The 24,634-nt window shown below is 42.1% G+C and overlaps 1 protein-coding gene across 1 annotated transcript in view; it reads right to left on the reverse strand.

The window, feature by feature from the left end:
- NMNAT1 (nicotinamide nucleotide adenylyltransferase 1) overlaps positions 1 to 24,625 on the reverse strand; it is a 45,893-nt gene extending 21,268 nt beyond the window's left edge. The window contains exons 1-3 of the mRNA XM_075278053.1: positions 24,350 to 24,625; positions 5,422 to 5,674; positions 1,210 to 1,383 (exon numbers count right to left, since the gene is read on the reverse strand). Coding sequence (XP_075134154.1) covers positions 1,210 to 1,383; positions 5,422 to 5,599 — 352 coding nt within the window. The 5' untranslated portion in view covers positions 5,600 to 5,674; positions 24,350 to 24,625. The remainder of the gene's footprint in view (positions 1 to 1,209; positions 1,384 to 5,421; positions 5,675 to 24,349) is intronic.
- Positions 24,626 to 24,634: the final 9 nt, after the last annotated feature.

Here is a 24,634-nt window from a genome sequence, read left to right on the forward strand (position 1 = left end):
CTGAGTACATACATATCTTACTTCTCACGTACTGATCCTGACTTACAGACTGTATTATACTCCAGAGCAGCACTCACTATTCTGTTGGTAGAGTCAGTGGTGGAGCCCTAATACTTGGGCGCTTATAACAGTGGAATCCACAGGGCTCTATAACAGAGCCTGTAAAAAGTCCAACATAAGACTGAGTATACATCTAACTAGATGTCTGTCCATTGCAGAACTGTCTAAAGTTGATGGATGAAAAAAATCCTGCAAGTCTGACTTTTTCATTCAGTAATTTCTGTAAGAACGAACATCCCACAGACATATGACAGATCCCATTATAGTTAAGGTGGTCTATCATATTCTGCTGTCTGCTATTTTAGCAGTCCATTTGTCCGTCCTTCTGGTCTTCTGACAGATCAGAAGAAAAGACTTGCGCCAAAGATGTGAACTACACATAACTGTGACGCTTAAAGGGCCCACAAGACAGTGCAAGTCTATGGCTCTCCATAACAAGGTCAGTCACCAGATGTCCATTATAGTGACCGCTGCAAGGCACTAAAACAAACTTAGTTACAATGTAGTTATAACAATTCCAGTCATCTTGTGCCCAATACAATGGCAGTCACAGGGCATGAAAAACATAGCCAGGTGCCCTATGTACCGTAAGTGCCAGCCACAGTACACAAGTGCATATGCTCGACTGTGCAGACAGCAAGGCTAAGTGCCGCCCCACTGCTGCTATCGAGCTACCAAGGTCAGTCTGCTCACCAAGAAGTCAGGATTAAAGTAGTCTACAAGCTGGGAATCCAGGACATAGTTCCTGGCAGTTCAGTGACCCAATTCCTTGAACCTACCATAGGATTCCTTGTCACTCCAGTCGGCAATTCTGACATTATTATCCAGGGCTGCGGCTGCCTCACTATTCTGGTGATATCACTGTACACATACATTACATATTCCAATATTAATCCTGACTTATAGCATGCAATAGTGAGTGCAAGTCTGCAGTAAAATACAGGCTGAAGCTTACTTATTTTAGGATCAACACATAGTAAGTATTGCAAAGGACTCCGCCTTTTATATTGATTAAATGTAAATGTAAAATGGGCTTTAAATGCTAAACAATTATGTAAAAAGATATAAGCTCTACCTTTCCAGAGACCGTAAGGACCTTAGGCCCCTCACCGATAAGCGACAGCCCTGATGCTGCATGTATAACCTTACCTGTCCCATGGAGGTAGTCACGTGCCAATTCAAATAGTCTCAAGTGCATCACAGTGATGGGGTTAAAAGAACCTGTAGCCACGAGAACAATCTCTCTCCGCTCATCTGACTTCTCCATTGGTTCAGCTGAAATCCAGGAAGTTAAGTGGAGGGTATTAGGGTTACTAAAGCAATCTACAGAGAAGGAAGTCAAAAAGAGAAGAAGCCTCAGTTAAGTTGTAGTAAAATTACCAAGACCCAATCTTCATTGAACATACTATATGTCATAAATGTATAGTCCTATATCTTAGTAATGCGCCATCAGATACTATGATGGGAATACCCAGTTATGCAGTGATACATTTATTGAGCTCATACTGGTTTATAATGGTTTCAATTTGCCGATCCAGGAGTTCAGAAGCAAAACCCAGCAATGTTCTGTCTATAGGGCATGTAACAGGATATAGTGTATTATTTTTGAAAAATAGAGAATTAATCAAGTAAATTCAGTGAAAAAAAAATAAAAAAATAATGCGCCGTGAAGGATCTGTTAGTAGTGCATGAAACTGTTTGCATGGAATGATAATATACGTAAGGACTACAATATTAGAAAATTGTACAATTTAAAGGAGGCTCTACCATACTTGGCCACCACCACTCTCAATACAAGATGAGATCTGGTTGGGTATGGAGGCATAAGGGTTCCATATGATATCCTGCGCTACTTTTTCCATAGATATTGCAGGTGGGCCTGTAGTTCCTGCACACTCGCAGATCGTTAAAGCTGGCGTCCCAGCTCGTCCCCTAAATTTTCTATTGACAATCAAAATGTGGTGAACTTGCAGGACAAGGAAATGTTGCCATCTGGTGGAGACATACCTGGGAAACCTTTGATGTGAGTGAGCATTATCCTGCTGAAAAATGTCAACTGGAAGCCCTGCCATGAGAGGTAACATATGCCTGAACCATTAGTGCCCCTCATATCACTACTAAGAGTTACTGACTGTTGTATACGATGTCTCCCCAGGTCATCACATCAGCAGTTGGGGCTCAATAGCACTCAATAGTGTTGCTCAATAGCAAAGGCAGGGTTAAAGCGCTCATCACAAGGCCTCCTTCTTAGGGGACGTTCACAATACCGTCGGTGTCCGACAGGTAGTGTCCGCTCAAAATCTCTCACGGACATTAGGAGCGGACACTAGCTGTGTCCATGACACTTGTCATTCATTTAAATGGGCATCGGGTGCGTTCTTTTGCACTCCGTGCCCTTCCTTCCCTGTCCACAAGTGAAGATGTCCGACTTCTCAAGCGGACAGAAGAACCCTACATGTCAGGTTTTTCTGTCCGCTTGAGAAGTCGGACATCTTCACTTGCGGAAAGGGAAGGAAGGGCACGGAGTGCAAAAGAACGCACCCGATGCCCATTCAAGTGAATGACAGGTGTCACGGACACAGCTAGTGTCCGCTCCTAATGTCCGTGACAGATTTTGAGTGGACACTAGGAGCGGACACTACCTGTCGGACACCGACGGAACGGTTACCGGATCCCAAACAAAGTCTGGATTAGGTGGTTACAGTCTATGGCAGTCCAAGTTTTTCATTCATGACAAAACTTCAAACAAAGGTGACTGTGTCTGACTGCCAAAGGCAGTACATGTAATAGGCACCATGACAACATTTCTATTAAGTGCCTGGAAATGGCCCAGGCAGAAATGGGCAAGTAATGAAGGTGTAACCAGTGCCTGTATGATAGACAAGGTCATTTTGGGAATTGCTTGTGGTTCTTGGTGGACCATACGGTTCTCTCTAGTCGTGGACTGTCTGGTATATCCATAGCCTGTTCACCGTTTCTATGTGCCCTCACACAACCACAGCTCCCAACATCTCTTGACATCCAGTGTCTCATAATCAAATGATGAGTGCCTGCAGAGGCAACCAAGACAACCTTACAGCCTTCTTATAGGGGCAGTCCTAGTGGAGCCAGATCAGTAAGTGATAGGACATTCCTCCTGTAAGTGTGGCTATGACATGAACCCCAGTCACAGGGGAAAGCATAAGAAGAAGAAGAAGAAGAAAAGGGAATGTTAAAATGCCCCCAAAAATGCCACTACCATGGCCATGTCGCAGGCTCTAACGCCGCCCCCAGTGACACAATATGTGTCAACAATGTACACTACCATTAACGATAGAGAAAAGAATTTTAATTTAATTTTATTTTTTTTAAAACTAAAAAACACAAAAAACATGGAAAAACTGGCACGCTTCCTCTTTTTTTTTTTTTTTACATTTTCTTGGATATTAAAATAAAGAAAAAACATACAAAAATAAAAACAAATGATTAATAGCTAGACTGGTTTTAAGCTTTGTAGGATTTTTTTTTCCCTAAGCAGGGCATGACAGTAATATGTGTCACCTATATAAAAAGGACTATAAGCAAGAGAGAAAACGATTATAAACCATTTTTTTTTAATGACAGAAAAAGAGTTAGCTGTCCCCATGGCATATTAAGCATGTTGTAATATGGTCTGCTCAATATTATTACATCAGCCACTGTACTGAGTAACCACACTGACCCCTGCACACAACTCATTGGGGTTGGGACATGAAAACTGTGTTAGAGGTGAAAACCTGCCAGACAACGGCCTATACTACACATTTATTTCATCATACACCCTGAGTGGGTGAGCAAATGCAAAATACAAGATCACACAACCTACCATACATATCAAAGTACATATCAAATTAAACATCCAAAGCTTGCTGGGACGTGATACCATATTTTTCTTTTGCTCCCATGCAAAAACCTGCCACTGAATTGTCAGAGTTAGACAATTCCCTTTAGGTAGAAGGATTTAATGTATAATGATAAGCTCATTATAGTCTGATCCACTGCTGGGTCCTTAGCGATCAGCTGATCTGTAGAGAAGTGTTCAGTTTACCTGCAGTGCCACCACAGGAGAAATTAGGAATTACACAATTCTCATTGAAATTAATATACTGACCATGAAATGCAAGGTCATTTTCCTCCAGGGTGAGAGATAGTCGCGAACTCACCTCTGCTTAATAGATTATGAAGCTCCTGTATTTTTTTTCTTACTTAGAAGCCCCAAGATTTTGCTCTCCTTCACCAAAGGGTAACAAAAAAATAAAAAAATAAAAATACAAGGATGCAGTCTCAGATCTTCTCCAAAAGGAGACAGGCCCTAATAAATCTTCCCTAACCTTCCATGTGAGTAGAGTCATTGTTCATTGGCCTCCCTTTGCAAAAGCTTCGGGATAACCCATCTTTTTCTGGCTTGGACCATGAGCTACTGTCTTGCACCCCACAGAAGATGCAGAAGAGTGTTGGATCTGGTCCCCGTTAGAACACAGGAGGGAATACACAGAAGGGCACCGCATATAGAGGTGAATGTGCTCAAAATTGTGAAAGCGAAGTGCATGTAAGTGTGTCAATATGCAGTGGGATCCCATCCCCAGTTTGTTACGTCATCCAGAATCACAACTCCTGGGGCACTTCTGCACCTTAGATTTACTAGCACTGACCTGGTGGCTGCTGGTCACCTATAGAGTGGATATTTAAATCTAGTGTATACACCAGACACATATGACCTACCACTGAGTGGTTTTCTCAATGGCCCTGTCCTGACCACATATACTAAACCTGATTTTAGCCATAGCTGTAGTTCAGAAAACCCTTATGCAGTATATAAATACATAAAAGTGGCTATTTGAAGCCCCCCAAAAAACAGGGTCACATGTCCCACTTGCCCTAGCTACATTGCTGTATTAGCCAAAAGGCAGAGTAGCAAAGAAGGTCCTCTTGTCCCATTCTATGGCATTCTATTTGGCGGTTTTCTTTTTAGAATCTGTCCACCCATTCAAAAGATAAGACCCTTGGAACATTATATGTAAACTAGCTCGTATTCTCCAAGTGGGCGGGAACCTTATGTTTCTCTATGAAAAAAGGTTCCTGCCCACATGGAGGAGAATCAGAGCTGGTTTACATATAATCTTCCATGGGACATATCTTTTGAAGGGGCAGACAGATTTTTAAAAAGAAAAACGCCATCTTGTTCAGGGGGAACAATGAGAATCAATGATGTATGGCGTTTATCATTTTCTACTTGTTGACAGGCCTCCTTTAAGTAATCTCCTCAAACAATGCCTATAAATGAAACATATAGAATTAAAGAATTTACTTAAAATAAAAATGTAATAGAAAAGATAAACTCACTCTTTGCCCACTGTGATCTCCTTGTAAAGGTGTCACCCTGTGGCGGTATTACCAGGCCCCTGATGAGTGCTTGCCTCTGGTGACTAACCCACCACATGCAGACATTACTGGGGTCCCCTTGTCTGCACCTGGACAGTCTGGGGCACAGGGTTAATACTATTCTGGATAGTCCCAACATAAGAACATGGGAGGGTGGATCACACCAAATCCACGGTGCTATATCCAGTCATTGATAAAAATAAAGGGGTGAAAACTGCAAATGATAAAACAAAACACAAATCAATAAAACAAAATGAACGAAACAAAACTATAAAGGTAAAACTAAAAAAACTCTATAAAAAAAAAAAGCTAAAAGACAAATAGAGCTAGACATTATTTTTCCATCAAGAGACATCGTTTTCCCAGTAGTAAAATGTAATGGATTCCCTCTAAACAGTTGGGGATATCCAGCCTAATAAGTATTATCTAATACCTTACATGATGGATTACGAGGAGATTATTACCATTTATGGCCACTCCTGCCCTTAGCCGCCCTCTTTTTGCCTGTACGCCTGATGAAGGGGTAACACCCAAAACGTTGCATAGAATACCCTGATATAACATACCGTACTTTCTTTGAGCGGTGCTGTCATACTTATACATGTCATTTATTGAATGTGTCCATTGGAATAAATTTATCACGATTGATTGGATCAAGCTGTTTTCCTGAATTAGAGGAGCTTTATTGCTGGTGTCCGACCATGGCCATTTGGGAAGGAGTCAGAGCAGGAGTTTGAGGTTCGGTCTCCCAAGTCTACAACCTTGATATAATCTCTCTTCTTGTATATGTGTTAAGAACTTGCAGAGTTATATGCTGGCACTATATGAGAAAAGATGTTTTTATGTTATGTATCTATGTACCTGTAGATACGTGTCTGACCGTAGACGATTCACCTTATGTCTATGATACTAAAACGATGAACGCCAATGGAGTACCTAACAAATGAAAATCACTCATCATTGTAAATATCAATGTTAGTCCCTTTACTGGGCAGAGAACTGATACTGTCAATGGCGTAACTAAAGTCTTGTGGGCCCCGATGCAGTCTTTTGTCTGGGGCCCCCTACAGCTAAATCTTGATAGTACTAATGGGTGCTAAGTAGTTTAATCAACCTTAATCTGGTCAGGGTAATCTGTGGTTTCCTTGGTTTATGGGCCAGATGGAAGTTGCAATCCCATTACTAAGACCACTTAGACACCTTCTATGACTTTTATTAACTGAGTTTCCTGCATATGTACAGCAGGGGGCACTGCCTACAAAGTCACCAACTTTTGAAGAATAGTCCCACTGTGCAGCTGGCACTTTCCCACACATCACATAGCTCAGTTGAATACTTTTGTTTGCATCCAACCAACTGTATAAAGCAGTGAGATGCTTACCCATACCAGGCCCCTCCCTACCTCATGCGACAGTACCACCATCTTCACATAGCCGCATTCACCATGTTCCTGTGGTTGGTTCAGTCTCTGGCTATCACAGTGATGGTCTGTGTAATAGTCACTAACTGGTTTGTGGTGAAGAGTGCTGAGTTTCTGCAAGGTGTGATCCGCAAACTCTACCGGTAACCAGGGCCTTAAACATGGCTGGAGTCAGAAGTAGTAAAGGTGAGGAATTAACTCTTGCAGCTCCAAAAGCAAAAATAATGTCCTACTTGATTCCAAATGACAAGACCCAGAGTCAAACGAGTCAACTAATAAGCCTACAAGTCTGCTCTGCAGATTCTCTAAGGAAACTGAGCCAAGCTACAAAGAGAATGGAAAAGTGGGGATTTTATTGTTTGCATAGCAGTGGTCCATGCAGGTGGATATAGGATGGCACTGGGTATGTGCACTGTAATGTCTCTTATAGTGGCCCTTTACAGAAAAAATATAAAGTTATACAACTAATATACTTAATAACTTAATATACTTAAAGGCAAATTTTATACCACTTGAAAGATCTCTGCTTGCTGTAAATATGTGGAAGTATGATTTACATCCAGAAGCCTTACAGAAGTTACAGCAGTCTGAACTCCAGCCTAGCACATTGTAGGCACTGTATGGTCATATGTCTGCCAGTCCTTAACTGCATATTCCATAATAACTGTGTCACTCTGCAATGAGTATAGTTGGATACACTTTTACTATCCTGTGAAAGAGGCATGTTGACATATACTGCCATATCATATGACAAAAATATTCTGATTTAGGGGCAACACGGTGGTTCAGTGGTTAGCATTTCAACCCTGCAGCGCTGGAGTCCTAGATTCGAATCCCGCCAGGAACAACATCTGCAAGGAGTTTGTATGTTCTCCCCGTGTTTGCGTGGATTTCCTCCCATTCTACAAAAAAAAGTACATTGTGATCCCTATATGGGGCTCACAATCTACATTAAAAAATAAATCATTCTGATTTGGCATATGCAGGGTGCAAATGAACCGATGGACATCTGAGAGGTATACCAATAAAGCCTTACCTACTCTCATACACCGTAACAAGCTATTAGGAAGAAAAGGGAGTTGTTATGCAGCTGGGGTTTTTTTTTGCTTTTTTTTTTTTTTTTTAATTCATAGACGATTGCCTAGAACAGATACAACTGTAACAAACCCTCAACCTCTGATAGTAAGCAGGAATCTATTTTTTTCAATGACAGCAAGCAGGGATCTAGAAAGCAGTGAGAAAATATAATGTAAAATAAAAATCAAAAGATTAACCTTTCATTATTATCGTAATTAAAGGGATTTACTGGGATCAGACAAAATCTGCTCAAGATGAGGCAGTGAAATGATAAAAAAAATAAAAAGTAGTCGCCTTTTAAATATCTTTTCAACATTGTTGATGTGTTGCTGATGGAATGGCAAGATTTACCAGAGTAGGATTTTCTGTCCTTAATACATGCTATAGATACTTGCAGCCAATCTGTGCTGATATTTAGCAGAGGATCTGCTATGCAATGTATGGATCGATCAATGTGCACACTCCTGCAGATTAAGGCTAGGGTTACATGGTCACTATGCTTGTGACTCCTGTTGCATGACCAAAGATTGTCATGTCACTGGGGCCGGGCGATTTATCTAAAAATAACCAGTGATTTTGTGCACGCTGAGAATTTTGGTTCTTTTGGTTTGCTTCTACCTGTAGTTTCGTTCAGACCAAACACGTCCAAACCGGAATTGCTATTATTATACTCAGGGGTGTCTTCAGACCCCAGAGTATAATTAGGGGAGGCCCAGGCATGGGTCTTTGTCCCCTTCAGGGCTCCTGAATGATGTCAGGGATGCTAAAGCCTGTGCATCACACAGGGTAAGTCAATGAAGTCGCATTGTGAGGCCAAGGGTGCTGTGACTGCAACAGTGTTTGATATTTTTTACGACTACTAGTCGCAGTTGCAGCACATTGGGGTCATAATGTGACTATTTACCTTCATTGTTGAAGGAGTCACAGGCAAAGTCACAATATAACCTTCCCCTAATATTGTTTCTACATATGTTCATAGCTACACATTCAATTCTATTCAGCTCTTAAAATGAATGTAGGAAATAATTGTTTTTTTAATGTAGATTGTGAGCCCCACATAGAGCTCACAATGTAGATTTTTTTTTTTTCCCTATCAGTATGTCTTTGGGATATGGGATGGAAATCCATGCAAACACGGGGAGAACACACAAACTCCTTGCAGATGTTTTTTTGCCCTTGGCGGGATTTGAACACCAGGACTCCAGCGCTGCAAGGCTGCAATGCTGACCACTGAGCCACCATGTGGCCCCTTGAATGAATATGGGAAATTGTGTGACAACCATTATGGATTCAAACAGATACTACTGAATGGTCACCCAGCTTTCCTAGAGCCCTGAACAACAAACATGTGAATAAATAGATCTTTATGCAGCAATAGAAGTTTGGGGGATACAACAATCCAAAAACAAAGAAACTTACTATTCCACAGTTTGGTAAAGCTGGATGACAATTCCTATAAAACTGAAGTGGAAGCTTTCCCGCAGCTACAAACTAGCTAAGTAATAATTCTAGCAACCTTACAAAAGGGTTGATATGAGATTAAGAACCAGCCATGTTTCAGGAAATACAAAGGTCCCTCTGCCACATAAGAGGGGAGCAATACTGGAGCTGACACGCTCAGGAATAAGCAGGAAGCTATATTACATTATTCATTGCCAGTAGATCAGGTAACCGCAGGATGTTCCACTACTTTCTAGCTCATGCCTCCTACCATCTCAGCCGCTGGTTACCCCAAACCCACAAACCGAGGCTGTGAGTGTGCCCTCCTGTCTGCCATATCAGCAGCCTCAGCTACACAAGGTGATTATTACTAATCTCTGGTTTTCTTTCCATCCTTTAGGCTGGTGATCGTGGCAATCTTAGGGGTCGCTTTGACCCTCCCTCAGGTGTATATACTTCTCAGGTCAGTATGATTTACCATAATAAGGGGAAACAGTGTTTAAAGTTACCTTCACAAACAGGTTTTCCATAGCAAATGCTGGGTGTTTTTATGTTTGTTTTATTTACCCTTGATGTTTTTATTCAGATAGCATTCCCTGTGTTTTCTTTTTTCATACAATGAAAACAATGCCATTCCTGAAGCATGCTACATTATGAGAAAAACACTTAGGAGGCAAAAAAAAACATGTATCTAGGGTTAATAATACTTTCTTACTGAATAACTTGCAACATCTAACCACAAATACAACCCACTTACATTTGTATAATGCCAAAAAATACTTGTTTGAAACCAATCTAAGGCCCCACATTTTGGAAACGTGGCTTTTCTGTTGTATATTTCGCTGCGTTTTCTTTTGTTTTTCCAAAGCCAGGAGTGAATTTAGCAAGAGGGAGATGTATAAGAGTTTCCAATATAGCTCCCATTCCTTTTGTAGCCATTCTTTGGCTCAAAAAACTGCAACAAAGTCTGCAACAAAAAAAAAAAAAAAGTGTTTCCGCAACATGAGGCCTTAGGCCGGGTTCACACGGAGTTACGTGCCGCGAGATTTGGCACGTAGACGCCGCGTGACCCTTTGCGTGCCGTACACGCTCCCATTCATTTCAATGGGAGCGGGGAGCGTATGCGCCGCGCTAGTTTGCGGCCGTGAATAAATGCACGGCCGCAAACTAGCGCGGCGCATACGCTCCCCGCTCCCATTGAAATGAATGGGAGCGTGTACGGCACGCAAAGGGTCACGCGGCGTCTACGTGCCAAATCTCGCGGCACGTAACTCCGTGTGAACCCGGCCTTATCCTTAAAGTAATCCGAAAATGTAGAAGGCTATGATATATATGTCTATCTATCTATCTATCTATCTATCTATCTATCTAATATATATATATATATATATATATATATATATGATAATATTATTATTATTATAAGTGTCTGCATTAAGAAAAGTAAAAATGAAGATAAGTTTTGCATTATGTGACTTTGACAGCTTTGGAAATAAGGTTTTAACGCTGTATAACTATATGTGGCTGTTTACGTGAAAAGGGCCCAGATCGTCGATACTAATTATAGAGAAAATAGTCCAAAACATATTTGGGTAAAAAAAAAAAAATCACAATTTTGTTTTATGCAAAAATTTTATTTAAAAATATGTCAATTGTGCTTTCAATAAAAAAATTTTTGCTGTTTCGGACAATGTTACACCATAACCGTTACAATGATACCAAGAACTCCATATCGACAATGTGGGCCCTTTTCACATAAACAGCCACATATAAAGACTCTTAAGTTAGGTTCACACTAGCATTGCACCTTTGTTGTTCAGGTCCATCAGGGGACCCAAAAAACAGAGGCACAGACTGCTAAAACATAAAACCTGGAGGACCACATTGATACGTTTTTTGTTTTGTTTTTTACTGAAACCAGTGGAACTAAAGCACAGATAAGTTCACACTAGCGTTCAGACTTCCGTTCCTCGTGTCTGCTTGGGGACCCAAAAAATGGAAACCCTATCCACTTAAAAAAACTGTTACCTCTAGAAATAGACTATAATGGGGTCTACTGGGTTTCTGCCTGTTGCTTGCAGGACTTTTCTCTCCGACTATTTTAAGTGGAATGAAGGATGGCGTCACTGTACACTAGTGTGAACCTAGCAAAACATTGGCATATTTTACATAGTTATTATCCAAGCACCGGGGATATGGGAGGTGGCTTACCTGTCCTATCACAATGATTTGTGGTCTTATATAATCTTGAGAGAATTGACACTTTGGCCTGTCCCATAGCTCTAACGTCTGCTTACAGCCTCCTCCATGAAAAACCTGAGCACTACATACTACAAGGTATAAAACCTTCATAAAGATGATACAGTTAATAGGAAGGCATCATAAAAACATACCACACACTACAAGGCCAATATGGAAACAGGATGCTATATTTTCAGAAAAAAAAAAAAGTACCCCATAGGGTACAGTCACTCCCGTGCTAGCTCTGCTCTGCTTGACCATGGGAAGAAAGGTGAAGCAAACTCCCCTATTCGTCACACAAGATATGACTATGGAGGACCATGGAGGCTACAGTCACTGGACATATATATTTATCTGGAGGACCCATTTAACTGAATAAAGTGAAAATGTGAGCGTAAACCACAATTTATATATTCTGACATTGTTTTCACAATAATTTTGGACTTCGATTCAATTCAGATAGAACTAACCAATATCTAATATGTAATCTGCAGACCAAGTTCATCTCGATTTTGCAGTCAACCTCTACTTGACAACCTCATCTGCAACATCGGCTTCACCCTATTCACAACAGGTGAGGGTCATCTGGATCATTGGTGTTCGGGGACAAAGAAAATGTGACGATAGGCAGGAAATGCTTGTTATATGAATGAACAAACATAAGTGAGGACTGGTGTACGTGTTTTTTCCATTACTCAGATTTTCAGTTTCATGCAATTCTTCCTGGTTTCCAGGTCTCTGATTCTAATTTGTAGGAGGTATTAAAGGGACTCTATCAGTAAAATTATGCTGTATGAGCCCCACATATGCCTCAATAGCCTTTAAAAAGCATTTTAAAAATTCCTCCCGACCCCGCTTTTTAAAATAATACCCTAAATAACGAATATGCAAATTATACTTACCGTGCACGGTGGGCAGTTCGTGCACTGGTGGAAGTCATCTGCTGTCACGTCTTCCTCTTCTTTCTTCTTCCAGCGACACCTCCTGTCCTGGCTCTTCCCCACCTTGATTTTCTGTTCTTCCGGCGGGTTTGGTTCAAATCCTGCGCGTGCTCCGGGGCCATTTTTGTAGTAGTTCTATGTTCCCCTTAGAACTACGCGAGTGTACTGCGCATGCGCAGTACGCTCGCGAACCTCTTCATTACGGAAGAACGGAAGATCAAGGCGTGGAAGAGCCAGGACAGGAGGGCGTCGCTGGAAGAAGAAAGAAGGCGTGATAGCAAGAGGACGTCGGACAGTGCACGACCGCCCACCATGCACGGGTAAGTATCATTTTCATTTTTAGGGTATTATTTTAAAAGGGGGGGGTAAAATAATATTTGCGGTGCGTGAATAGCCTTTTTAAAGAGGACCTTTCACCATATCTGGGCACAGGCAGTGTTATATACTGTCAGAAAGCTGACAGTGCGCTGAATTCAGCGCACTGTCGGCTTTCCCGATCTGTGCCCGGTGTAAAGCGCTATCGGTCCCGGTACCGTAGCGCTTTACAGTCAGAGACGTCCTTCTGCCTCCTGATAATACTCGTCTATGGACGAGCTGTGTGAGCAGAGGGAGGGGGAGTTCCTCCCGGCTCCACAGCACAGCGCGATTGGCGCCGCGAGACAGAAGGACGTCTCTGGCTAATGGTCAGAAACGCCCTTCTGACCATAGAAGAGCTACGGTACCGGGCCGTAAGCTCTTCACACCGGGCACAGATCGGGAAAGCCGACAGTGTGCTGAACTCAGCGCACTGTCAGCTTTCCGGCAGTATATAGAACTGCATGTGCCCAGATATGGTGAAAGGTCCTCTTTAAAGGTTATTCAGGCATATGTGGGGCTCATACAGCATAATTTTGCTGATAGAGCCCCTTTAAAAATGATCCAATGTTCCTCTCCTTGTTGGAGGCTGCTGAATACAATAGTAAAGGGTGAGGGTAGAAGAATACTACTCCATGCACTAACAAGTCTACATTCTATTACAGCATTTGCTCTGCTCCTCATACTCGTGGAACCACTACCATTCTGGCTGAAGTCCCTTTTTCATACTTTTGGAGTGGCTTCTTTCATTGAGGGGGTCTGCACTATTTTGATGACCTTGCTGGCTGCAGAATGTGTAAGTTCCCATGGTGTTGATCAGAAACCAAGAAACCTTATATGGATATGATCAGGGCTGATTCTAGCTTATCTGCTGCCTGAGGCAAAAATTAACATGGACCCCCCCACCCCCTTTAGAATGGTCCCTAAACTAGGAAAAAAAAATTATATATGTGTCCCGCTCGATCATCCCGTGGATTCTGTCACCAATTATCTGCAGAACCCGATGTGTGACCCACTCCACTGATTAACCCCATTCATCCCAGACTAATTAACAAGTGGGGAGGAGAGATGGAGGGCCAGAAAATGGAGAAGAATCTGAGGTGACTGTCTACCGTCATTCCTCTTCACTTTACATCATGTGAACAGACCATAATAGTTCCATCACATTTAGGAAGGGTTCACACTAACATTGAATTCCGTTATGAAGGTGTCTGTTTAAAAAAACCCCAAAAAACGGACACCTATTATAATGAACACAAACGGATACTAACTGATGGCTATCAGTTACTCTCCATTAGAAGTCCGTTGCCCATAGACTTCAATGTTAAAAAAAAAAATAATGGACACTTGCTGTCCGTTTTTTTCTAACGAACAGAAAACTCCTGCATGTAGGATTTTTTTGTTTGCTGGAATAAATGGGTGTAAATGAACACAAACAGACACAAGATAAAATCCCATTGAAATGAATGGAAATTTTAACGGATTTCTGACAGTTCAGCTAGTGTCCGTTGCTAAAATCTTGTAATGGAAAATAGCTATGGACACTGTTGAAAGTCACCAATGGTAGTGTGAACACACCCTTAACAGGAGCGCTATAACCTATGTGGGGGGACTATTACTGTAATAGTGCTCTAATAGCACCCCACCATATAAGTAATGCTTTTACCTGGGGTGGGGCACTATTACTTAATAGTGACTCCCCACATGCAAGTAATAGCCCCCTCTCCCACATACGGTTACTATAATGATATTATACTTACAGATCACCTGGCACCTGTTCAGGCACAGAGGTTGTGTGCTTCTTCTATTCTTCTCCCGGGTCCCAGTGGCACCATACAGAAGGTAATAGCCCCTCCTCCCTGTGCTCTTATCTATAATTATATTATACTTACAGATTACTAATGCGGCACCCGGAACCTTCATTATGGTGTCACTGGGACCCAGGAGCAGAATAGAAGATGCACACATCCTGTGTGCCTGAAGAGGTTCAGTTTACTGCATTAGTGATGTGTAAATATAATAAAATAAGAGATCAGAGCAGGTGGGGTTGAGGGGGTCACTTCTAACAATGTGTGAGTGGCAGGGGAAATGTGCAATTAATGGCTCGGGACAAACAGTGGAGCAGCTTGGTACTTGCTTTCTGCATTTGACCAATTTGCAGTTGCCCCCCTCCAGGGACTCTGTCATCTTCCGCCTAAGGCGAGATACTCACCTTGCCTTACGGTAAATGCGGCCCTGGAAACGATCCCACCCCTATACTATTTCATGACCAGGGTGAATGACAATCCCTGTGAGACTTTTTATTTCCAAAAATGTATAAGGTAGACATCTGCATTGAATTTGCCATAATCTATACTTGTTTTGTAGGCCACAAGCACACCAGCTCTATATTATCTGTCTGTGGTACTGTCCACTGCCAACGTGCTATCTACAGGTATGTACATGCCTATCCCTACATACACTCCCACACTGACAACCTGACACATGATAATCCTGTAGCACATTTTACATCTCCCCATCAAAATGCCCTTCGAGATGAAGACGTCATTTCACATACCAACTCCACAGCCCACTTGCCATAAAGCATTATCTGTGAGCTCAGGGGGAGAGTTATTTCTGAAGGTTTTGCTGTCATTTATGATTACTATGGGGGAACTGTGGATGGGGGTTCTGATCTTGGCTTCATGTCATTATTATTGGCACTTGAGAAAACTGCTAAAAGGGATGACTGTAATTCTGTATCAGAGGATTAAAAGGGGTTGTCCAGGATTTTCTAAACTCTTAGCAAGAGTAAAGAATGATATAAGATAAACCCGGCATCCCTGCAGTAAAGACCTTAAATTGTTCATGTGACCACTGCAGCCAGTCACTAGCCTTAGTAGTAGTGCTATATCAGTAGAGTATAAAAAGGGTGAATAAAGATTATTTCTTTATCTTCTACCATTGTCTTCACTTTGACATATTGTCTTCACTTTAATGTGAATCTCTACCTGAAATGATGTTCATACCCTGAAAGTTATCATAGAAACACTAGACCTTACAGTAACTGTAAATGGATAAGAATGCAGCAAAAACATGTTTTTTTTCTGTAGTAAAGTAAAATTAAAAAGCTGTATTTTTTACTTTTAAAATGCACACAATTTAACCAAAATCTCATTCACTTTTCTAGTTTTGTTTCTTCAATGTGGGGCCTTATGCCTGGTTTACATCTGCGTTTGGTAATCCATTCGGGGAGTCCGCATGGGAACACCCCGCCTCCCCCCCCCCCCCCCCCGAACGGACTACCGAATGCATTAGCAAGCGGTGTGCAGTGAAAGCACATGGACCTCATAGACTATAACGGGGCCTGTGTCCTTTCCGCACATTGCCCGCATGAATCATGTGGACAGGAAAATAGATCATGATCTACTTTCCTGTCCGCATGTTCTGTGCAGAGGCCGTGTGGTAAGCACGCGAACCCTATTATAGTCTATGGGGTCCCTGTACTTTCACTGCACACCGCTTGCAAATGCGTTCGGTAATCCGTTCAGGGGGGTCCCCATGAGGACTCCCCCGAACAGAATACCGAAACAGATGTGAACTAGGTCTTAGCCTTAAATGATATCTGTATGGTAGGAAAACACCTATAAGTCCCTTTATTCCAATAGTCAGCTATCTGCTGCACAAACTAAACTTATCATCCAACTAGGCTGAAAAATGCCACCTCTTTCAATTCATTTCATGTATTGCCAATTCTAAAAAGTGTTTAGACAAATGTATATTATTATGCGTGATGATATGGCAGGGTGATTAATTGAAAAAATAACTAAACCCAGATAACAGACATGATTTTGTTAACATCGGTTATTTCAGTTCATTTATTACAATATAAGATTCTACCTGCAGTTTTGTTCAGACCACACATGTTCAAACCAACACTGGTATTATAATTCTCGGGGGTCTCTTCAGACCCCAGAGTATAATTGGCAAATGTGTTACTCGCCTCTCCTGGGCTCCAGTGCAGATCCCCTTTATCTTCCGGTCTTCTGACTAACATCAGGGAGCACTGCCCTTCAATTGCGCCATGCCAGATCCCAGGAGAGGTGAGCCCTGGACATCTCATATCATTATACCATGGGGTTTGAAGGGACCCCAGAGTATAATAAAAGCAGTTCCAGTTTGGTGCAAAAAAAAACACACCAGGCAAACCTCTTGAGATGAATCTCGCAAGGTTCGCCCAATACATACACATACTTTAAAATGGGTGTGGTATTTAATGGGGCGTGACTTAAATAATTGCTATTGATCGTAATGGAGGTAAAGTGCCTGGTTAATTATGATTTTGACTTCGATCATGATCGCCCAGGCCTAGTGACTTTTCAGCTGCTTCTTTATTACAACTACAGATTTTTATTTTTTTTCCATGCAGTTTTTTTTCTCATCTTTGGCCCTTTCTGGATTTCAAATTCTATTTTTCCTGGGCTGGTTCTTAGTAAGGAATCTAAAACGGGCATCTGCTATGAAGTTGTGACCTGCTGCGCATGTACATGGTATATCTGAAGAGGAATAACCCCGAGTGTCACTGACTTATAAAGAACTACTGTATTCATGAATGATGGAAGGGGGAGACCAAGCAAGTACAATTGCACTTCATACCTATTGGCCCTGCAAATCAGTCCACAATGCCAGCGGAACAGAGAAGCATTCATCTTCTGTGGGAAACAAAGGAACCTTCCTACTATGAAGCTGGGGAGAGCGATTTCCAGCAGTGGCCAGGAGAGAGGCGGAGAGGGGAGAAGGGGGGGCAATCCCGACTGCCTCGGCCTCCCAGTGATTGACAGCTTCTGTGCTGAGAATTTGTTGGCCGGATTCCTACATGGATAAATTGTCATCTCATTCAGAGATTAACATGGAAATAAAAGAGCAAGGATGGGAGGGGGCACATGTATCACTGCAGCCAATGACTGCTAAAGTGCACTAACACAGTACTCAGACCTTTACACATATGTTCATGTATATTGCTAAATTTGTCTCTGCAGAGTATTTCATGAGCATTATAGTATTACATGTTAGCAAATAAAATGTGTTTATAATGTTATGGCAAACAAAATTGTCCTTAAAATAAATAAATAAATAAAAATGCACAGCTCTTGTCAAAAACCAAAAACCACTTGCGGCAAAAGGAAATGACCGGCTCCCATTGAATTCAATGGCAGGCGGGTTTTTTACCTGGATTTTGATGCGGATTCCACGTCAAAATCCGGACCAGATAACTACGTGTGAACTAGCTCTAAAGGAATGGCTATACAGCCTGTAGTGTACCAACTATCATTAACCAGGAGATGGCGCTGTTGTAATAGCAGTTTGCATACAGTAACGTTAGACAATACAGAAAACTGAGAAGAATCTAATCATTCATATCATCTCGTATATAGACTCTGTCGCAGATTCCGTCTAAAATCGGCAGACAGAAAAGTCCTGCACAGAGATCTTTTCCCTATGCTAGATTCAGTATAAAACCTATAGTCTATGGGGTCTGCAGGTATCTGTTGTTTTCGCAGACATGCTCTCAGTCAGGCACAAGTATGAACCTAGCCTAAGAAACACAGAAGCTGACAAAAATTGGTGGAGACAAAAGTCTTGCATGGGAGGACTTTTTTTTCCCCATCGCTTTGAGTTTTGAACAGATCTCATTGTAGTCAATGGGGTTCGCCGGTGTCTGTCTGTAAGCACTGTTTTAGTGGTCTGGCTCTGTCATTCGGGTCCCTCAGACCATAGTGCTAGTGTGAATCCAGACCAATGTATATTTCATTAATTTTCAGGGACACTAGGCTTTGTCACTTTTATTCCTTCCACTAAAAGTCTCCTCGATATATTTTGTTAGCTCAAGTACAGACCGCCTACCTAGACACTCCTACATGGTGAAATGGGATGAGTATTTAAGTGCACCCCTAACAAAACCGAGTGCTCCCTGATAGGGATAAAGGTGGAAAAAAATCTATACAAACTCCTTATGTACTGGTACCATAGCCCGGCTCTACTTCATAAATTTATTTCCACTGTCCTTATTGCTGAAGCGCCTCTTCGAGTACCCGCTTTATTTTGGGATTGCCCCGACACAGCCCTTTTGGTCTTAGGTGAAGGGCTTTTGCAGTAAATGCTATACCTGCTTCTTCTGCTCTTACCTACTTAACCTTCCACCTATGAAAATATGGAAAAATTCATTTTACCACAGAATGGCATCTGATCACTAAACACAGGCGACAGGCCCCACCACCCTCTCTCATTGCATTGCACTCTATACTCATATGAAAGAGGTTATATCTCTCAAGCACTTACCTGTCCTGCTGAACAATAAGGTGGAACAGTTTGGGGCCATCTAGGCCCTTTGGGATGCCTACGTGGTCTCTTGACCTATTACTGCCCCCTTACCCCCTATGGCACAATCCCATTTCCACCCTTCCCTCCCTTGTCTTGTATTCTGTGTCATATGTTACCTGTAGTCTTTGGCTTGTTATCTGAATGTCTACTATTAGGTTATACTATTACTTAGTTCTTGGGCTCATTTTCCTGACAGTTTACTAAACTGCGGACTAGTAAACTATGGTTACTCCAATGCCCCTGCTGTGAGCGTAATTGGGCTCTTTTGCACCCACCCCAGGAATACCGAATAGCGTGATTATGATTCTATTTGTTGTGTGTTTAATACCCTATCTACTGTTTTGTGTGTAAAAGATTCTCATTTTACTGTGTTAAACCTTTAGTACTCTTAATAATCTAGCGTCTGATGAAAGATCAGACGTATCAGAATCAATATGAAGTCTGTGACAAGACCCCTCCTTTCTTACAGTATGCTCATTAACCACATAATTGAATAGGTCGCTAGACCAGCACACTCCTCTCCTAAAATACTTTGTGCTGCTGGATACCAATCTCTGTAACTTTCAAATTGTCTCCATTCTCCTCCTCATTGAGACTGACTTTTCAAATGTAAAAAACAAGAAAACTTGATAATCTTCAGTAGTTGATACCTTTTTAATGGCTAACTCATAATGATGACAAATGGCTGACGTTTCGGCACCTCTTAGGGTCCTTTATCAAAGTAAATTTAAAAACATTTCAAATGTAGCCATCTACTTAATCGTAAATCATGATATGAAATGTACCTATTCTGGGATAGCGTCTTCAAGACACATTGTTGTCTCCAGGGTGAACCCAGCATATAAAAAAAAAACTAAGTAAGGCTAAGGCCCCATGTAGTGGGCCACAGCAAAAAAAACACTGCAGGAAAAACTGTGGCGACAACACATCATGTTTTTTCCGGCAGCGCTTTTCACAAGTCCACAGAGGATTCCTCTGCAGACTTTCTGCTGCAGCTATACCTATAGGGAACCTGCCAGCGTTTCCGTAGGTATAATTGTCATGCTGCGACTTTCAAAACCGCCACGGTTCTGGAAATCGCACCGTGTCCGCAGCACGCTTCTTCCCGTAGTAAGCCCTGGCCTAAAATGGGGACCTGCATGGTAAAGTTTTGCAAGAAAAAACAAACAAAACAAAACAAAACAAAAAAAAAAAACGACAAGCTTTTTTTAATCTTGGACTTCTGTAAATGTCTTATGTGGCTATATGGATTTCCTTTATCATGTTGTACTTCTCAATGTCAAACACTTGTTTGCTCATGAAATAAACTTATCAAGTCGAAATGAATATAAGCTTTTGTGGTCTTATATATTTATTAAAATAAACTGGCTTTCCAGGAAACTTGTTATAAATCAGTATTATGCGGTTTGGGGGCTCTCTGCTATAATAGTACAGAACAGGAACCTCACTACAAAATATATAAATGTACAGTTAGTGACTTGCAAATTTGGTCACCAACATAAATGAGACAGGTAGAGAGCTAAGGAGTACCACTGTAATAATCAACAGGAGCGATGAATTTGCTCCCACATGAGGCCATACTGCCCTAAAGTCTGGGCACATCCGTGTTCGGGCCATTCTGTTCCCCTCTCCACATGAAAAATTTGGAGAGAAAAGTCCTGCAACTAGACATTGTCACTAGATATCACAATACTATAACCACACACCTTCAACTATACAAAGCAGCTATTCTCCATTGACTTGGGGGAAGATAATATGCTGTGCACAGGAGAAAAAGCTTTTTGATAGGACAGAATCTATGCTCTTCTTGTCTATTGGTTATCCTTCCATGAAGTCATTAGGATGCAAGCGCTCCTGGTGAAATCAACACTGGACACACAGTGTGGTTGTGTGTCTATTACCTGTCACTATATACAAGGACCTCTGAACACCAAGTTGCAGTGAAATGTGTAATATTTATTTTCACAAAATAGTAATTCATACAGTAATGCAACGTTTCAGTCCTACCCAGACCTTCTTCAGACACTCAATAAAAGATATATATATTATGCACACTATACAGTATATATTTCTTTAATATCTGCAATCTAAGTCATTAGGATGTGCTATGTAGTACACAACATAGATTAAAAAAATTGTGAAATATTCACGATGAAATTTACCAGTATATGATTATTTGTGGAAGAAAATATAAACCATGGGTGACTTTAACATCCCTATTGCCCCCCCTCACTCCCCGGCTGCCTCACAGTTTCTCTCATTAACCACTTCTCTTGGTCTCTCACAATGTTCTTCTTCCGCCACACATATAGACGGTAACACGATTGATCTAGTCTTCCATCGACTCCTCACAGTCTCTAAATTTTCTAACTCTTCTCTGCCGCTTTCTGACCACAATCTTCTATCTCTCACCATCAGTGCTCTCTCCCCTTCACAAGACGCCCCTATCCATCACACATATAGGAACTTGCGTGCTATTGACACCCAGCACCTCTCAGATACTCTACAGTCCTCCCTGTCCCCCATCTCTTCAATCTCCTGTCCCAATCTGGCCACCAGTCACTATAATGATACCCTCAAAAATGCATTGGATGAGGTTGCTCCCCCCTCCACTCGTAAAGTCCCACATAGGAGGCATCAGCCCTGGCACACGCCACAGACACGATTTCTTCAGCGCTGCTCTAGGTGTGCCGAACGTCTATGGAGAAAATCACGCTCACCTGCAGATTTCCTCCACTTCAAGTTTATGCTTAAAACATATAGCTCTGCCCTTTACCTTGCCAAACAAGACTATTTCACCGCCCTCATCTCTTCTCTCTCAAGCAACCCTAAAAGGCTTTTTGAAACCTCTCACTCCTTACTCACACCCAAGGTGCAGACGCCATTCACAGACCTTAGTGCTGATGACCTGGCCATGTATTTCCATGATAAAATTGATAAGATCCATCAGGAAATTACTGCCCAAGCCCCAGGTGGCATTGACTCCCACACCTACGATAGTACTGATCCCCTCACCAGCCACACTTATGACTGTCCATTCTCATCTTTTGAACCTGTCACAGAAGAGGAAGTTTCCCAGCTACTTTCTTCATCTCGCCCCACAACCTGCAGTAGTGACCCCTTCCCCTCACACCTTCTCCAATCTCTGTCCCCTGCTGTCACTACTTACCTTACTAAAATATTTAACCTCTCTCTCTCTTCTGGAATCTTCCCATCCTCCTTCAAGCATGCTGTTATAATCCCGCTACTGAAAAAACCCTCCCTGGACCCATCCTGTGCTGCTAACTATCGACCCGTCTCTAACCTCCCCTTCATCTCTAAACTTTTGGAACGCCTGGTTTATTCTCGGTTAATCCGTTATCTCTCTGCTAACTCTCTGCTTGACCCCTTACAATCTGGTTTCCGCGCTCTGCACTCTACTGAAACAGCTCTCACAAAAGTCTCTAATGATCTACTAAAGGCTAAATCCAATGGTGACTTCTCTCTTCTTATTCTTCTGGACCTCTCTGCAGCTTTTGACACTGTTGACCATCAACTTCTCCTCACTATGCTCCGCTCAGTTGGCCTCAATGACACTGCGCTCTCCTGGTTCTCCTCTTATCTCTCAGGCCGCACTTTCAGTGTATCATTTGCGGGCTCTGTTTCCTCCCCTCTTTCCCTTGCTGTTGGGGTTCCTCAGGGCTCGGTCCTCGGCCCCCTGCTCTTTTCTCTCTACACAGCCCCCATTGGACAAACCATCGCCAGATTTGGCTTCAGGTACCATCTTTATGCTGATGACACCCAATTATACACATCTTCCCGTGACATCACCCCTGCACTCATTCAGAACACCAGTGACTGTCTCTCTGCTGTCTCTAATATCATGTCCTCGCTCTATCTGAAACTAAATCTCTCTAAGACTGAACTACTACTGTTTCCACCATCTAACAGATCTGTCCCTGATATATCCATTGCAGTCTCAGGCCTTACTATAACTCCTAGGCAGCATGCCCGCTGCCTTGGGGTCATATTTGACGCAGACCTTTCCTTCACCCCTCATATTGAATCACTCGCACGTTCATGTCACCTCCACCTCAAAAACATCTCCAGAATACGCCCTTTCCTTACCAGAGATACACTAAAGACACTTATTGTCTCTCTGATTCATTCTCGCCTTGACTACTGTAATTCCTTACTAATCGGTCTTCCCCTCACTAAACTCTCTCCTCTACAATCTATTCTGAATGCAGCGGCCAGGCTCATCTATCAGGCTAGACGCTACAGCGATGCCTCCGGTCTGTGCCAGTCGCTACATTGGCTGCCTATTCATTATAGAATAAAATATAAAGTTATTACTCTCATCCACAAGGCTCTCCATAATGCCGCACCTCCCTACATTTCTTCCCTCATCTCTGTCTACCGCCCAACCCGTGCTCTCCGCTCACTCAATGACCTAACACTTACATCCTCTATTATCAGAACCTCCCATGCTCGTATACAAGACTTCTCCCGAGCTGCACCACTTCTCTGGAATGCTCTACCCCGGACAATCAGATTAACTCCCAACTTCTACAGTTTCAAACGCAAACTAAAGACGCATCTTTTCAGACAAGCCTATCACAATTCCTAATGCACAAAATTGTCTGAACACTGTATAAGCAATGCCGCCCCTGCTACCTCTTGTGTCACCCTCTCTACCTCATAGATTGTAAGCTCTTTTGAGCAGGGCCCTCAGTCCCATTGTGTGAAATGACGTTCTTTGTTATGTATGTCTGTATCTGAACCCTATAAATTGTACAGCGCTGCGGAATATGTTGGCGCTATATAAATAAAATGTATTATTATTATATTATTAAACCGTATATAGAAAGGAATTGGTCATTGCAATTTATTCCATAAGGCATCATAGACATATGTGAACAAAGAATATAAATCTAGGAAACAAAACAAACAAGGGGTTAAAAGTAAAGAACTATTCCCTATAGTAGCCATGTAGGTCATCTGGGATACATAGTGCATAATGTGAATAGGACGCAGCAGGCTGAGAACACATGCCCATATAGATGAGGACACTTACCGGATGACTATAGAAAGTATAGCAGCTCATTTACCCCAGACAGCACACACAGCATGGGACACTAAGCATCTCCTGCTGTTGTCACTACAGCACGACCAGGAAGTAGGGAGAACAGGAGATCTCGTGAGACCCAAGATCTCGCGAGGTCTAGCTATGGTTATACTAAGGGCTGTGAGGAGATCTGCATCCATTGATGGCTTCACGTATATGCCATTATACCACAGCACTGTGATGACACGCCCCGTCCAATGAATAGCATTGAGCCTTTATTTCCTATACTGAAGT

Source organism: Leptodactylus fuscus, chromosome 6, assembly GCF_031893055.1.
Source record: "Leptodactylus fuscus isolate aLepFus1 chromosome 6, aLepFus1.hap2, whole genome shotgun sequence".
Taxonomy (NCBI): Eukaryota; Metazoa; Chordata; class Amphibia; order Anura; family Leptodactylidae; genus Leptodactylus; species Leptodactylus fuscus.